The 17,852-nt window shown below is 36.2% G+C and overlaps 1 protein-coding gene across 2 annotated transcripts; it reads left to right on the forward strand.

Annotated features, from left to right (window-relative positions):
- The first annotated feature begins 944 nt into the window (after window positions 1–944).
- LOC135681032 (mucosa-associated lymphoid tissue lymphoma translocation protein 1) lies at window positions 945–17,813 on the forward strand. Of its 2 annotated transcripts, XM_065195292.2 has the most exons (17): window positions 946–1,301; window positions 1,798–1,971; window positions 4,195–4,251; window positions 5,162–5,242; window positions 6,321–6,347; window positions 7,533–7,571; window positions 8,167–8,214; window positions 9,042–9,089; window positions 9,838–9,965; window positions 10,547–10,616; window positions 11,276–11,465; window positions 11,940–12,014; window positions 13,103–13,224; window positions 13,984–14,130; window positions 14,763–14,917; window positions 15,901–16,002; window positions 16,741–17,813. In XM_065195292.2, the coding sequence occupies exons 1-17, from the start codon at window positions 995–997 to the stop codon at window positions 16,906–16,908; spliced, it is 1,938 nt and encodes a 645-aa protein (XP_065051364.1). In that variant the 5' UTR covers window positions 946–994; the 3' UTR covers window positions 16,909–17,813. The 2 variants fall into 2 exon arrangements, with proteins under 2 accessions (XP_065051365.1, XP_065051364.1); XM_065195293.2 differs by lacking the exon at window positions 5,162–5,242 and having other exon boundaries at window positions 945–1,301.
- Window positions 17,814–17,852: the final 39 nt, after the last annotated feature.

Genomic DNA, 17,852 nt, shown 5'->3' on the forward strand with positions numbered 1-17,852 from the left:
CCCTTTTGGAAACAATTTTGCCCAATTATTATGAAAATTTCCTTTAGAACGTGAATAGAGAGCCTTCTGTCAGTAGTTAGGGTTTGTGTGAACAGCGTACTTTCGTCATCAATTTCTGAAAAATTTTCAGCGCCCCCACTACCAACTGCCCCTTCTTCAAATTTTCTCTGGATCCACCCCTGACAATATCTAATAATGATGATAGTAACAATCATAAGAAAGCTAAATCTCCATTTCGGAGCAGTTACCCTGCAACTGGGTTTCATTTACCTATAAGCAAATCATTATTTTGAGGAAATTTTATCCCTTGGTTTTAGAAATATTTGTAGAGTTTCATTGCATTCTTAGAACTTTGACTTTATTTGTTGCTAAACAAGCTTTTTCCATTTTTGGTTTTTGATAGAAATTCGGACAATCCAATAGGCGTTCAACCTGTTCCTCGTTGGAGCCACACCTATTGCAAAACAAATCAGTGTCCTTTCCTTGAAGCTTGCTTTTAGGTCTGTCATCTTTAGTTTAAGTTTCAGTAGGGATGAGGCTTCCTCACACCTCAGATATTCTTTCATTTCAAACTATCCTTTATGAATCCGATGCTAGCTTTCTTATTAGATTTTACTTTGTTTTGTACAAGTAGGTCTTTTGCGTAAAATTACTGAAATTTGCCTAGAAAATGATCGATTGTGATGAAATTTTCGCTTGTACACGCCATCATTTTCAGACCACACCCACCTGGTCCCTCTTCAGTGTTTTGCTGCTCGGGGTAGGGGTGCTCCTACCCTGGGTACCAGACTCACTATATAAAATAATAGAGAATTATTTTATATAGTGAGTCTCTATTTTATTGTTTTATATATAGTGAGTTAGTGAGTCTGGTACCCAGGGTAGGGTGCTCCGTGTATGGCAAGTAGAATCAAAACATTGCATCATAGTACAATTGAATGCTGGGATATATATCGCCAGACGGGCCTAAGAGCACTTTGTGGAGAAACGAATAATGGACGTTAAAAAAAAGACGAGGTACAAAATGTTGGTTAAAGATCTTCCTGTGGAGGTTCTCTTGCAGCTTTCACGGCATTTGAATCCAAGAATGCCCATTGGAGGTGACTGGTGGAGTCTAGCTGGAGCTATGGGGTATAAAATGATAGACATTTTAAATTTCGAACTAAAACCCGATCCAACACTCAGCGTGTTGAGATCTTGGTGGAGCAATGAAAACAAATATGTGTCAGATTTGCTTAAATTAGTTGGAAACATTAGACGAGCAGATGTCACTAAGTTGCTAAAGCCGCACGAGTTTTGTGGTATGTGTTTTTGTACTTTTTCATTACACAAACAACCTGGCAAGTTTCGATTCAACCATGTCTCTGCCTGGGCATGCCGATTGAATGTCGCTTTGTAGTTTTTCAAATTTTCATAATTTAAAACTATATAATACACACCAGGTGAAGCTTCAGCATTTCTTGTCAGTTTTCTAGTTGTTTTTTTCTAAAAAAATCAGTCGCGTTTCTTGGAAATTAGTATTTAGAATGCCGCTTTGGTTTTTTTTATAAAATCACTGCGTTTCTTGGAAACTTGTTTAAGATGCTGCTTTGTTTTGAAAGTGAAATATTTAATCTAGCTAAAAAAATCGTTGAATTAATTTTTTGACTTATACCTTTTATCAATCTTCTTATGAAGTATGTTATAGACTGTGCTGTGTACCTAAACATTTTAATTCATTTGCTTCTTGTGGGATTATTGACAACAAATATATGTTCAAGATTTGAAGTTGAATCTTAACAACTTTTTATCCATCAGTGGAACCAGATCAAAAACAACCCTCTGATGCAGAGAAAACATGCCTGGAAAACGACCTTTCGCCCAGCTTTTCCAGACTGTTACATTTGCCTTTGGAAAATGGTCATTCAGATATGAATTCAGCAGAAAATTTGGCGGTCTCAAGCTCTGTTCGTAATAGTCTTGGGAAAAATGGTAGGCTTTTTTGATGTGTGTGATTGTTAAAAGTAAATTTCCTTATCCTTGTTATATTTTTATGCAGATCAGCATTTGCATCAGCAATGATCACATGTCTTTTAAATGTTTTGCCTGTTACATGAAAAGTCTAAGTAAAAAATAAACCATCCAAGATTCTGAGAATCTCTATAATTGTACCTAAATTGCTGCCATGACTTTAGTTTTTTACAGCCTAATGCTTCCTCTTTAGCTCTAATTATTGGCCTCTCTGAGAAGTAAACTCCAACAAACAGTAGCAGATCAAGCCAAAAACTGACTATCATCAAAAGGAGATATAGAATTGACCACACCCATCAGACCAAACCCTTTTCCTGGTCACACCCTACTTTCAAAAAGGATTTTTGTTTTCTGTAATTCTTAGAATCAGCTGTAGACAATTTTCAAGATGCAAGCAACGCTTTTGTGAAATTTCGATTATCCTCACAACAACCTTGAAAAGTAACAAATTATTATTGTTATTTTTCTGGAACAGGATATTCTAAAAATATTACTAAATCTAGCCTAAACAACACCATTGAATAAGAAAACAAAAATTTCCTTTTGGCATAATTTTGAAATGTCATCTAGAACTCGATTAAGTCAAGAATTACATATGAAAATTAGACATAAAATTTGAAACCTTTGAGAGCAACTATTGTTAAACAAAGAATCATACTTTTAGTGAATTTTGTGAGCCTGCCTTGTATTTCTGATTTTTGAGCCTCAATATTTATATAAGATTTATTCCTACAAAAATTTGTTCTAAATAGTGAGGGGCATTTCACTGACCTAAAATAGCATACATGATTTTTGGGATTTCCCAAATCCAGAAAATGGGAAATTCTTGGAATTTCCTAAAGATTTCCAGGGATTTATCATTGATGTTAAACATTCTTAAACACCCTGGGAAATGTGTAAATGTGTCACAATAAACTAATCAGTAATCTTTTTAATCAAGTGATTTTGAAGCCAATATCAAACAGGCGTGGGGGAGGCACCCTGTTCCTAGCCCTTTTGTTCCCCCCTAAATTTTATCACCTTTAGGCAGAGTATTTTATCACCTGAAGGCATTTTGGAAATTTGTGCAGAATTTTAAACGCCTTAAAGTTGAATATATTCCAATTAATGTTGAATATAATCCACCCTCATAGTGAATTTAGTGGTCACAAAATAAGAAATCGATACCCATGAGTTATCAAAAAGAGAAACACATGGAATGTGGCAGAATTAAGATGGTCACCAGAAATGATTCAAGCTCAAAGTAAAAAAAGAAGTGGACAAAACATTTACGTCCTTCATAAAAAACAAAGCCATTTTAACAAACCGTCACAACTATGAATGGGACATCCAGAGATTTTTGATTTCTAAATGATTTCTGGTTTTTCTATGTTTTCAGAGGGAGTGTACAGGACTTTCTGAAGTGAAATGCTAAATATATGCATATGGCCATATTGGCTAAGAAATTGTATCCGTTTGGCGCTCTTGCAGGATCTGTAGGCATCCTCCTATCTTTCTGTAACATTTGACTCAACTCAGCTGTTCATTGGATGTCATTGAAAGTTCCCCAGGTTAGCTGTGATTTCAGATGACTTGATTGGTCTGACTACTGCTCAGTTCAGCTCAAGTCTGCTCTACACCGATTCAACTCCCCTAGCTAGCAAGCGATGCTGACATCATCCCCCCATCCTAGTTTGTTATTTGCCAGCATGCAACTCATCTGAACTGGCTTATTCTGCAAAGTGCTTCTTGAATCCACTCCATACTGACACATCCCCAGATTCATATCTCACAATTTCCTTAGAGATATAGCTTCAAAATTATTTCTGTCCTAATAATAATTTCAGGTATGTTTCAAGGAGGATTAACATTGAAAAGGATCCCTTGTTTTATAATTTTTTTTGAATAACCCAACTATAACTTGAGTGGTAATAGCGTTAATCTGTTTCTGCCACCAACAAACTTAAAGGTTATTCATCCATAGGTTCTTTAAATAGAAAATTACTTTGAAATCTAAAGATATTTTTTAAGGCATTAATGATAGTATTGTTTTGCTTTCAAGAAAATTTTCGTCGAAAATTCTTTTCCAGCAGAGAGGAGAGCCCAAATATTTTCATGTCATTTTGGCAGATATCATTTTACAGAAATTATTACATTTATTTGCAGACGAAAATACATGCATTAATTATATGTATTTTTTGTAAGGTACCAATAGTGTTGAGCCCAAAGGGACACCAACAGAGAGTTCTTTTAATGCAAAAGGTATGGAGCTATTTCTGTTGTCTCAGTTGTTTCCTTCTTTTGCATGCCAATTAAAGAAGCAAAGAATGCATTTACTTGTAATTTGTTATAATATGAATGTTACTGGTCTAATGAAATTTGCCTCAGCTTTCAGTTGGGGCTCATGAGACCAGCTAAGTTATGTGTTTGGCCAAAGTGTATTGAATGGAGAGCCTGTGACAACCTATTGTCTCCAGAATAATTTATGGCTAGCACTGCCACAGATAAATCATACTGAATGGACTTGACAAATTTTTTTCTTTGTTGTTGTTGTTGGTTGTTGTTGCAAGAAATTTTTAGTGTTTCTATAACATCTTTAATTTGGTGATGCTGAAGGTCAAAAAGTTTTTGGTTGTGCCCTGATAAAGTTTTTTTAATGTCCTGTAAACTGCATTGTTCAGTAAGGATTTTGATGGGAGTGAGTTTTTGAAAAAGAAAGCAAAGCAAATGGAGCCTTTGATATGCTGAGAAAAAGAGAAAGTTTACTAATGGATTGCTATTGTTTTGGCTTTGTTCATAGATTCGAGAACTAAGCTCAAAAAATTACAATTTGATAGGGAAAGAGCCTTTCGCTTTTATGGCTACATTATAGCAGTTTTCAGATAGATTCAACTGCTTTTCTCCTGTAGGGGCCATTTTCACATAAAGCCAAGCGATTCCATTTAAAGCCAACCATTTTGGAAATATATATACACTGGCTGACTTGATTATGAGCAAATTATGAATTTCAGTTATTTTCAGATTATGATATGTTATTATAGAAATAAATAGTTTATTTATGATTATAAACATATTTTGAATGTGATTATTGACAGTTTTTTGGTTAAAAATATATTCTGCATTGAAAGATTGCATGGGGTGTTTGTTCTTACTTAAAATGTCATTTTTCAAGCATATGTTGTCTCAGGGGAGACAGTTGTAAGTGACGAATCACAAGACGAGCTCGAAGAAGAAGTAACACATTCTGAGAATGGTAAATTCAAAATTCTTGGTTAGGTATTCTGATGTGAATTATTTATATACTGAATTTGGTCAATTGGTATTTGAATAATGATATAATAGAAATAGCAAAATGCAACTTTAGTGAAAGTAAGACAGGTTGATACTTTTGCCTACATAGAAGGCTACTTGACAGTGGCATCTGACGGCCAAATGTCGGTCATATCCATTTTTCATATTTTGATGGTATAAAATTTTTGTCTGTTATAATGTTTTTCACTTTGATCACATAAACTAAAACTGACTAAAGTCAGCAAGTATTGCTGTGTGCCAGGGTTTGATAAAATATCTTTAGTTCAGAATTTAAGATTCTCAAAAAGATAGAATTATGCATTTACTAGAAAGAAGTTTAGCCACTAGAAAAAATGTATTAAGGCTTTTAGTTTGAGATTTGCCCCTGTAGTCTGTACATGCAGTGACACAGAGGCAGGGGGACAGGGATTGGTTACCCTATGCCCTTGCTTTTTGCTCTATCTTTTTCTTGGGGCTTTGCCCCCTTTCCCAAGCCCCCAACACCTTGGTTACACAGCCAAATTTCTAAGGCAAAATGCATTTTGGGAAAACCCTATTGATAAGATATTCAATTGCTGAGATTTGAAATTCTGAGACAAGAAGAAAAAGAATCAACTTGATTTATGGCCCAATGTGTTTTGTATGGTTGATTTTGATTTTTTGTTTCACGTTTTATTTACTTGTGATTTTCTTTGTATTTTACTGACTATTTACTGACTATTTAGATGAGAGTTACATTTTCATTTAAGTATAAAATTTGCTAAGACAAAATATAGTTCAGCTGGCCTCTTTAAACATGCATAAAAGCAAGACAATAACCAACTTTTGCCTTATTTGTCTGTGCTTCAATTTTTGTGTACATTCACTCTATTATTTTACCCATTGCAAGTGTTTTAGCTTCTTTGTTCTCTGTTTTAACCTGGGAGATTTTTCAGGGTTTTTATTAAGGAGGAAGCCAGGCAGAAGCAGCTGTTAGAGGAGCTGAAACATAATCCAATGTTTTAGCTATGATTCTCAACTGCCAATTTTTGTTTTTGCAGCTAATTCGCACAACAGGATTTCACAGAGTATGTATTTAAAGCAGTTAAAGTTTCATTGTTTGTGTCAGTAATTATTTAGCCATGTTGGTCTTTCAAGGCTCCAGCTATTTAAATACAGGGCTGTAAAGGAAGCAAGATTGATACTGTTGGCAATTATTGGGGACTGTTGCCCCCCGTTCTAACCCTTGCTTCTTCTTGCCCAGAGAAAGACTTACATGCACAGAACAAGCATAACAAAGAGTATTAGACAGTGTATATCTTTTCTGTTATTGCTCTTTCAATCTTAAATGCAAAACGTTTTTTCAAAAAAAAACATTCTTTATCCTAAAATATATGGAAACTTAAAAACCCATTCAACACAAATATTGCTTAGCAGCCTAGATATTGCTACTTAATTTTTTAAGAGCTTGTCAACAAGGAGTTATCATGTTTTTTGTGCACAAGATGCTTGCATAATGCAAATATGTCAGTTTTTACTCTATGCAGTTTGCTCAAGGAACAATAGGGATAATTGATATCCATTTCATGATTATGGCTATGAGGACTGAGATATATAAGGGAAAAAGTTGTCAGAATTCCTTGAGTAGAAACTGAAAGGCTCTGTATTTTCCAATCTCCAGTCAGTGTTTTCAAATTCCTTATGTGCCTTCAATTCGGGCTACTACCCCTAAACATTATTCACCGACTTTAGAGGGACTCCAAACTCACATCCAACAATTTTTTCAAGTAGCCTTTCTTCCTGTTTTTTCCCAATTGCTATGGAATATGTATCCGGAATAGCACCTCAATATCACCATTGCAACATTAAAAAATTGAATTTTTTTGTTTTTTAGCAAATAATTTTTATACTGGATATACTGATGCAATATTTTTACCAGCAATAAGGTTTCTCGTAAGTTTTTCTAAAAACATTTTTAAAGGTATGCAATGAACTTACAAGAATTTCAAAACAGAAGGCTCAAGGTTTTCAATCTTTCTAACTGCAAAGTCATAAAAAACGTCATCTCCTTATAAGAACCTGTCTTCCTTTAGCTACGTTCTATAGTTCGAAAAGAAAATTGAAAGCTTTTTCAAAATTAAACTTCGATCGGCCGGTTAAAATAAAGAACAAAATAACAAGCCATGTATCAGTTTAATTCATTGTTATTATGAAAAAGAGAGCTGCTTTTTTTTCTTTCTGAGAATTGAAATTAACTTGATGTATTTTTTCAGGAGCTACAAATGTTACTGATATGTGTGTTCAGACACAAGGTACACAAAAAAGCTTTTACTCTTATACTCTATGACTCGATAACTATGCTTAATCTTTTTGTTAATGTCTTTGGCTAGACTTTTGATTAGATTTGCTGATCTTAGGGTTTTTATATTGAATAACTTTGTTTTAGTTTTGTACCTCTGCACACATGGCTGGAATGTTGAGCAAGGTCAAATACACCTTAATAATTACAATGTTGCCAAATTGTTTGGAACAGCCAAAGTGACCAGCTTGAGACTCTTTTGTGTTTATTTAACTTCTTTCTCAAACGTGACGACTTCCCCAATAACAATGCCAGGTATGATGCAGCTGCCAACATACTTGGCTTATGAGAAAACCTTCTTTTAACTTGATAAAGTCACAGTGCAGCAGTTCAATATTTTAAAGGGGTTAGAAAAGGTGGTTAGACTTGATAGTATAAATTGTCAGATATGTTCCAAACCTTTCTCGTGACATAGTTCTGAACTAGACACAAAAACAGGTTTTCTTCGAATAGTGGAATTTTATAGTTGAATTGACTATAGCTTTTTCAATCGCTAGTTTTTTTCACCAGAAGAGACAAGTTTTGAATTTTGTACTCGTTTTTTGCAGTCCCAAGCCCCACAGCTGCTTTGGGTGCTCCGCAGTTCCCAACACCAGGTATCAATTTCTGTTCACTAATGCGTTTGAAAGTGTTCTTTAGTTTGAGATTTTAAAGTTCTCCAAATGTTGTTGCAGCCTTGATAAAATTAAATTTCCTTGCTGGTAAGCAAGGTCTTCCAAGAAGACTAAGTTTTTAGAAATTCTGTTTAAAGGCTCGTCTGGAGGCGTCACACGACATGCTTTACTAGCAACAGTTATAGATATATCGCACGAATTAGTTTGTTAGTTTATGGCATCTTGAACACAATTATGCAGCAGATTATCACAACAAGGCGTAGTGTACCTCTAGCAAATGGAAATCTCGTTTTCAGTGTCGTTCTTTATAAGGCTGTTAGGCTGTGCAATATCCGCCTTTTCTAAACTCTGCTTTTTAGCATTTGTTAAAGTTACTAAAATTCATATTTGAATTTAAAGACGTCCAAACAACACTTGCTGATTAAAAGATTGGTCACTTGTTGCTAGAGAGCATATCACGTGTTGTTTGTTGAACTTTGACTGTGCTTTCAAATGAAGAATTGCTTTTTACACTCTTCAATGCATTATTCTTCTTTTACTTTCCTGTTTCTATCGTGCTTCTGTTTTTACCTTTACCAAACTGTTTGTAAATCTAATGTCCAAGACTTTGGTTCAGGTGACTTGAAGGGCTTCGCGACAAAATGAAAATGGAGAATGAATAATCAAGACAGATTTAGAGTATATTCTCAGTTAAAGTAACTCAATGTAGAATTCATTTTGCTAATTGAGTGTGATTTTTTACTTCTTTGTTATTCAATGCTCTATTTGGTACGACAAACCCCCAACTAATCAATTTTCTATTTTCCTAGAGGGTGAGACGACAAGATTTGATATTCAGTCCTCAGAGCGCCTTACCGGTAAGCTACTTTTTTGTAATTTGAATCTTAGCATTTCATCCTCTTGGCTTCAGTTAGAAGATAACGATTAAGATTAGTTATTGATTAAGATTAAGATATTACAGTGCCTTCCAACTTAGTTTTGGTTGACGGTACTGCAACCCAGCAAGAATTTATCAGATGTCATATGATATTTGATACTGTCATTTGAAAGACTTATTTCAGTATTAAGTCACAACGTAACGAGACAAAAAAATCTTATAAGATTGCTGGGACTTCTTCTCAAATATTTTGTGAATTCTTTTCGATTATTTGAGGTCTTCTCACAGTATGCTCACAAAGGAGCTGGTTTTCTGTTTTAACCTTCTTCTGTATTCAGGGTTTTGAACTTGTTTTTTGTTTCGCTCCAGTCAATTATATTTGTGTTCGATTTATCACCTTATTTCGTGGGTATTTGAGGTAAATATTTGGAAATATCTTTAAAGATCATTCTGTTCTCAGTCCATGTCGATGTTAGCTACTTCCAGTTTTATTGTTTGCCCAACACACAATAAAGAAGGCAGTGGTAAACACTTGATCAAATATTAGGGGCACGCCCATTATTTTGATAGGATAACGTCATATTTCCCATTGTTTTAGAACAAAAGATAATTGACATACAATATTGTTGGGGGGGGGGGGGGGGGGGGTTCGATTTACTCGTTCGTCTTTATATGCATTATGAGTTTATGACTGTACCTACGACGGTCTTCATTTTTTTTAATTGTAGCACCCAATGATAAGATTGCACTGGTGATAGGCAATCAGAACTATAAGAAGCCGAAGTACAACCAGCTTTCATACACCCGTAATGATGCTTACGACATCGCTTCAGCTTTGGAGGATCTTAAATTTAAAGTAAGATCTTTTGCACTATTTTATGCAAGAAACATCAGCAAACAGTTCAGGCCTAAACAGTGCCGTCGGAACAAAATTCATATTGGGGAGGCTGCCCATTGCTTTCCATCTCATTCAGTGCACTGTTATAAAGAAAGCATACTACAGTTTGACAATTATTGGGGGGCTCCGGCCCCCCAGCCCCCCGGTCCCGATGGGCCTGCTAAATATGTTTTTTTTGTCTAAAATGTCTCGAAAACAATTAAATCAAGAAAATAAGAAAATGATAAATTGAAACGATATTGTAATAAGAAAGTTTAATTGAAAGTATCGTATTTGTTGCTACCTAGCTTTCGAAGGTAGTTTGAGTACACCAAGCTATGCTTATCGAGAAGTTTCCTGGTTCTTCCTCTCGATGTGACCACACCATGTTAATCTTATGCCTGGAATTACAGAGAGCTGGCGACTCTTCTCACTCTTTACAAAATTTTTGTCATGGCTAAAGCTCTAGACCCTTAAATTTGCGACGCTATCTACTGAGCAACGTACAAACATAAAACCACAATGAAAGCAAATTGTAAGTTGAAAATATTTTGTTTCAGGTTATCAGTCTTGTGGATTTAACGTTAACTGAAATGCGAACGAGCATGCTCGCTTTTTGTCGTCTTCTTGGTATGTATCACCTTCCTTGCGAGAAGAGTAATCTAGCTTTCTGGTACCTTTTTAGGCTTCCGACGTCATGATTTTGCGAAAGTGAAATTACAATCTTACCATTAGCTAGGCTATTACGTTGTATCTCATAGTCAATTCGCTTTATATTTGTCAATACTTACACAGTTTTTGCAATATTTTGAGTGTTTTCTTCAAAACCTTCATAACAATTTTTAAGCAGACAGATTGTCCCAGTAATTGACCAATTGTCCTTCCTCAACAAAGTCTCATCATATTCGCCTAGCCTACTAGGGTTCTAGACGAAATTAGTGCTTTCTAACATTTTCTTCCTAATAAGCAATTTTGTAAATAGTTTTGAATAGCTTTAGGCAAAATGTTTATGATCACTAAGAATAAGAATTTATCATTGTTCCCAGTCAAGCCACTCCTCATAGCTTTGAGGCACAACACCTTGTAGATACCCAGATGCTCACTTCTGGAAGACTATGTTTGGTTCTTTGTTGAAGAATATGCTAGGGTAATTGCAATGAAACTCTCCTTTTCCAATGGACAATCATTCATTCTCAAGTACAAACCATTAGGCAATAAAAATAATAATGTATTTGCTTTCTGAAAAGTTGTAGTGATTTCTGAATGTTATTACTCGGTCGCTGTTTCAGGAAGTGGGATCTATGCAGTTATCTATTACGCTGGTCATGGCTTTGAGTTAGATGGGGAAAACTACTTGCTTCCTGTGGATGCCATGTCGCCCGATCCTAATGAAAGTATAAGAGCGCAAGAATTTCTACAAGAAATGCAAAGCTGTGACACTTTGCTCAACTTGATGTTTCTTGATTGCTGCAGAACTAGGTACGGTGTTTTGCAATTTTATATTGATTTTGTGATATGTAGAAACCCAGTACCAATCTTGGTTTTTTCTATAGAAGACTAAAGGATCCACTCCAAGCTTAGCAAGCAAGATCTACTTCATGTTAATGCAACCACAACATGGACGCTATCATAGGAACCAAATTATCTGCCCGTTACATCAAAATCTTGAGGGTATTTAATTTGATTTAAAATTAGGTTGGTTTTTTATGGCGTACAACCCCTGCCAAAACTAATGGTACAATGCAAAGTTTGCACATTTTATATTTCACCCTCTTCTCTCTTTCCAAACATTGTTGTTACATAATGTTTAGAGGACTGTGTTTTCGTAATGTATACACAATATTGTGTAATTTGTTTGTTCCTCAATTGCATCATTGTTCCAAGGGGAGAGTGGAATGGCCAAACTGGTCCTCGTTTCACGACTTTATATGGGTTCTTGTTTTCTTTTAACAGGGCTAAAGACAACGAGGCTCCTCGGTGTTCGTTAAAACGTGGCAGACAAGGAAACACCATTATAGCGTATTCCTGGTCTGTATTTATAGTGTTTTATATGTTTTCCTTTTGTGACTATGAAATCCCCACTTGCCAACTCTTGAAATTTGTTTAAGTATCTAGATATGAACGTCTTAAGAAGCAGGTCCAATTCGCATTCTGCGATCAAGTTTCTATGAATGAATCATCGTGCTTATATTTTGCGATACGTAAACTCTGGGACTTGTTAGAGCACTTTCTAGAGAATTCTACAGTTCCTTGTTAGAGCAATTTCACAAAAATCTCCCAATTTAACTACCAGTTGTAAACAAGAGTGACATATGTAGTTTTACGCCATATCAAGATTATTAAAAGAAAGTTTATGTAAAAATAATACAAGACATATAACGAAAGATTAGGAGAGATATGTAGCCAAGTGATTGAATAAACTTGCAATGTTCATGACTTTCCTCTAATCCTAACGAGATCAATATGTGATCTTACTGGAAATAAATTTAGTCATACTACAAAAAGCAGCTAATTATTACGCAAAAATAATTATACAAATATTCATACAGAATTTTGGCAAATAATCATACAAACTTCGAGTTGCAATTATGTTTCAAAGGATAATGCTTGAAAGCAATGGAAAAGTTCCGACAAGTCGTTTTGCCTATGAAATTCCAATTCAGATTAAAGTGTGTTACTGTCTAAGAATTCAAAGAAATCGCTACATGGCAGTATTCTATGGCGGTCAGCGCCAGCTACAATGTCTTACTGTTGAATACTGACCAAGCTTATTGTATTTTAGTCCAATTGATGCTTCATTTAAAGCAATTTATTTTGATGTTCATAACAGGGTGCTGATGATTAGGGTAATTTTTTTAACGAGAAGTTTCTATTTCCGGTGGGGAAATTAATTCCAGGAAGAACTAATTGCCTTTCTCGTGCAAAAAGGAGATTGCTTTTAAGAATGGCTTTTACTAAAGAATTACTGTTAATTCACAGAGAGCATTAAAAAAACAGTTTGATGACGATGACTTTAGCCTCCAAATTTCAAAGTTTTCTCGTCCGAGTTGTTTATTTTGCTCGTGAATCGTGACATTTTCTATAAATTGTATCTTTATTATGTCAATGACTTGTAGCTGCACGCAGCACGTGGCCTTTGAAGAACCAAACCAGAAAAACGGAGTTTACGCAAGATATCTATTGAAGAACATACGACGCGATGTAAGAATAGAAAACATATTGATGGATGTCAGTACAGGTGATAATGGTTCAGCTTTTTTTCACTCCTGAAGTTAGATTGAGAATGTTTGAGTAATATTGTAATACAGTAAAATATCCACGAGTGGTTAACTCTCTGTTACGAATACCCAATTTGTTTCCACATTTCTTTCCTTCTTACGGAAACTTTTTTCGTCTACATAAGCAAATCTCAGAATTTTTATTCAGCCTTGTACACGTACCCTCCTGACAACTGACATCTCCTTTCATCGTATAGCTCCCTACAGCGACACCTTCCTACAACGGACACCCCCTTACAAAGGACACCCCCCAGCGACAGACACCTTCCTGTAACGGTCATCTCCCTACAACGGAAATCTCCCTACAGCGACATCTCCCTACAACAGACACCCCCCTACAACGGAAACATTCCTACAACAAACACCCCCCTACAACAAACACCCCCCTACAACGGAAACATTCCTACAACGGACACTTCCCTACAACGGACACTTCCCTACAACGGACACCTCCCTACAACGGACACCTCCCTACAACGGACACCTCCCTACAACGGACACCTCCCTACAACGAACACCTCCCTACAAAAGAAATCTCTCTGAATTATTCTTCAAGCTGTTAACACATTGCAAATTTCTTTATTCTGATTTTCAAAGCCGCTCAAGAGGAAAACCTCTTTTTTGAAGTAAACAGGTAGGAAGTCTCGTTCCATGCATGCACTTCATTTATTAAGCATACATCTATTTCTGACTCGTGTTTCCTTTGATGGCTCTTACAGCTGTCGTCCAAAGCAGATCCGTTGCTCAGAGGCCGACGTACGAATCAGACGCTTACATGGAATGCCGGTTGACAGCACCAATCCTGATTTTAGAAGAAGACATTCACAAACTAAAAGAAAGGTGCCAGCTTTGGCAAGAAGGAAACAGTGCGTTTATTAGTATTTGCTTTGTTAATTGCTTCTTAGTGTTTAGTTCTAAGTCTGCACAATTTCAGCTAACAATCTTTTGGTGGTACAAAACTTAAAAATGGCTTTGAAAAAAACAAACATTTTGATGAGTCAAACAAAAGCTTGCCGTCTGACACTCTTCAGAGTATAAAACGTCAGAAGATAGATGCAAAACTCTACGCTAGGAAATATATATACCCAGTTGTGGATCGAAATAGGCCAATCAGAAATGCGAGCACATGACTGTTGAGGTTGCCCAATCAGCGCCGCTTGCCTATTTAAGCCCCGAGCTATCACGTTAAATACTGTACCGATTTGTTTATAGGTATTCAAGACCAAATGATTGAACCGTGGTGAAAACGCTCAATGAACTCAGCCAATTTTTAACTAGCAGAAATTTACGTGTATAGAAATTAAAAGTACGCACAGCTATAGAAATTTGTGCGATACTAACATCAATGTAACAGGTTTTGCAGCACATCCTGCATCAAATCTACGCCTTCGTCATTGTGTATAAACAATGTCTGAATATTTGTTCCTATTGTGTTTGTGTAGTATAATTCACACTCCGCATATTTGATAGCTATAATGGTCATAATTATCTGTTTTAGGCATACCAGCTCCGATGACGATTGAAATGGATTCGGCAGTGATCAAACTTTACTTCCATAGAGCATTTAGCAATGTCATGATCACTGAGATTTTTGTCACAAACACGGGGGAAAAGGAAATAAAGAATTTTAGGTTTTCTGTCAGCGCTTGTGAGGTAGTTCTCGTTCTTCATTTGTACAATAACTTGGTTTCTTTTGTGATTTCTTGCAGGGAAAATATTCATGAATATTGAAATTTACCGTCACACTAACAAGATTGATATTTTTCTTTGATTTTTACAGACTACAATCCTTAAACAGATTTGTTGTGTTATCATTGTGCCGCCAAGTGCCCCTTTTTTGGGCAAGTGTCATGTGACCTAAGAATGATAGCAACTCCCCCCCCCCCCCCCCCAACTGGCAATGCTAGTCAGGTATTTTTTTAGAAAATTCATTTTTCTACACGATATTCCATCAAAAATTTTGGTATAAGTTATAATGAATTAAAAACCTAATAATGCAAGACAATAATTTGAACATTGTTTAAATATTAAATAAAATATATAGTATGACTGAATTCAAGTAGAATTTCACCCACGTGGTTGCTAGGGTTAGAGTCTTCCTGGGTGTCCTGGATGGCTGGGGCTAAACCCACGTTATGTGACATTGTAGGAGAAGAGACTTTTTAGCACAACACTACTTCAACCAAAGGCAAACCTTGTTGGGCTGTCAAATGGCCATTAAAAATTTTGGCACTCGATTTAGCTTGATGTTTCCAGTTAAAGCTTTATAACGACGCGGATATCAACAATTTGCATTTATTGTTAGAGATAATTTTATTCTCATTTCCTCACCAATAGATTTGATATGTCACCAATTAAGATGTCACTAATTAAGTGATTATTTTGGTCATTATTCGACATTTTACTTTCTGACGAGAGACGAAAATAATTTAGCATAATGTATTTCCGCTTTTCCGTGCAATTTCCAAATAACTGCATAAAACTAGTATCCCTAACAGTTTGGATATAAAACATTTGTGTAATGCGTGGAGATTTTTGTTGAACCGCCTATCCCCAACCCCAGTTTCACCAATATATTGCATGAAAGAAAAAGCGTAGCTGTATTTTGTCTTATGTCGAGTGTCTTTCCATTTCAGCCTCTTGATGTCAACGTAATGAGCGACAATACAGATATAGAACCAATGGGACATGAAAAATATGTTGGAGGATTCAGGATTTTGCAACTGCAGAAGCTTTGGGTAAGAAAGCTGTCATGAGCTTCAGAAATTCAGTTGAATCCCACATAGTCGCACCCCGGATAACATGGACTTTCACGAAGTCGGATTTAGTTTTCACTTTCAATTACCGATTACAAGTCAAATGTCGTACCCAGTAAGCCAGACAATAGCTAAATCGGATCATGTCGTTCCCTCCTGGAAGGTCCGACTTAACGGGATTCAACTGATTTCTCAGTTTGATTACTGAGACATATTTTGATTTAAAAACATTGTGCACATGAAGTAACCAGGCTTATCGACAGTCCGTGATGTATTTGTTGAGACGAACGCCGTAACCCAAAACATGTGTAGCTTCATAGTGAGTCTGCTACGGAGGAGCACAAATGGATCCGAAAAAGGAACCCAGTAAACACAAAGCGAATACAACGCTGGCTTTCTCTTTGATCCAGGCACGCAGGGGTCTGGGGTGGGGACTGGGGGATATAGCTCTTCCCTCCTTACTTTTTTGTTGAAGTACAACATCAAGGTGCACCCAGCATATGCAACCAGATTGCAGCCTACCATATAAGGCTGGTAGCCCGTAAAGAGAACCTGTCCCCTCTCAAAGATGTGATCCGGCGTGCCTGTGATCGTGATTGTTTGTATGCTTAGTTTTCTTTCTTAATTTGAAATTGAACCTCCCAGTCTGCTTGATCTGTGGACCAGTTCGCATTGATACTCTCTTACTCCATAATCATAAACGATTTGTTTACTTCGTAGAATGAAAGTTTGTTCTTATCGATTGAATTTCAAACTGACGAGGATAGTGTGCTGAAAAAGATAGACTTTGGAACACCGTTGATTACAGGAATTACAGGTTCCTTCCATGAGTGGATCAAAGACAGAAAATCTGAAGCCCTGTCGGGGGCGAAATCTTCATGGATTTAATGCACCGTTTGTGGAGCGATATTCAGAAGCTCAATGAGCCGATTCTTAGGCCTTTTCATTGGTCTTTTCGTTTCTGCTTAATTGAATGTAAATGTTAGGTTCTTAGGCAGAGAAACAAAACACCCTTTGTATCCTGTATGTAGTAGATGGTCCCAGACTAGTTCATATAGCGAATTTAGCGGGGACCTAATAGTTCTTCTTATGTTGCTAGAGTAGCTAATGGTGTTTCGTAAAAGTATTGCATTCGACGATCCGTCACCGTAACCTCTGTGAATGATAAAGTGTACGTAAATTTTGTTGATAGATTTCTAAAGAATCGCAAGTTTTCATCGTATATTAGCAACTTAATGCTCTATCAGGTTGTCTGATTTCTGAGAAATTTCCAGTCAATGGTTGAAAACTATCGATCTCATTTGCAATGGAGAGTGTCTTCATTGTTCACAAGGCACAGCTGATGTCGTTATGGTTTGCCTGGTCGAGCCGATGATATTATCCAAATTTTGCCATTTGTTAATTTACATGGAGGTTAAATTTCAATAGAATACAAACTCCAAAATATGAAAAATCTAATGGAATTGAATTATGCAGAAGAAACACATGAGTGAGGCCCGTTATTTCGTCCGAACCTGGTCCTGTCATGTGCTTTCAATATTCATCCTGCTTCATGTTCCCTTGTTCCCCTTCCTCATCCTTTTCAAATTCCCTCCCCCCCCCCCCGGTCTGCTCCCAGGTATGGCTTAGCTTCTTTGCAGGACGTGTAGACTTGATTACCATATGCTTTGAAAATCGATTTAATCTTATGTCCATTTATATAAACGAAATACAGATTGTACATGTATTTTTAAAAATACTTAATGTTCATAAGGTTTATTAAATGGTTGTTTGATGCTTTTGATGCATTCCAAAAATAGTTTGTCTTTAGTACCAGTCCTGGGAATGCGAAC

Source organism: Rhopilema esculentum, chromosome 18 (genome assembly GCF_057945365.1).
Source record: "Rhopilema esculentum isolate cy_ngs chromosome 18, ASM5794536v1, whole genome shotgun sequence".
NCBI classification, from domain to species: domain Eukaryota; kingdom Metazoa; phylum Cnidaria; class Scyphozoa; order Rhizostomeae; family Rhizostomatidae; genus Rhopilema; species Rhopilema esculentum.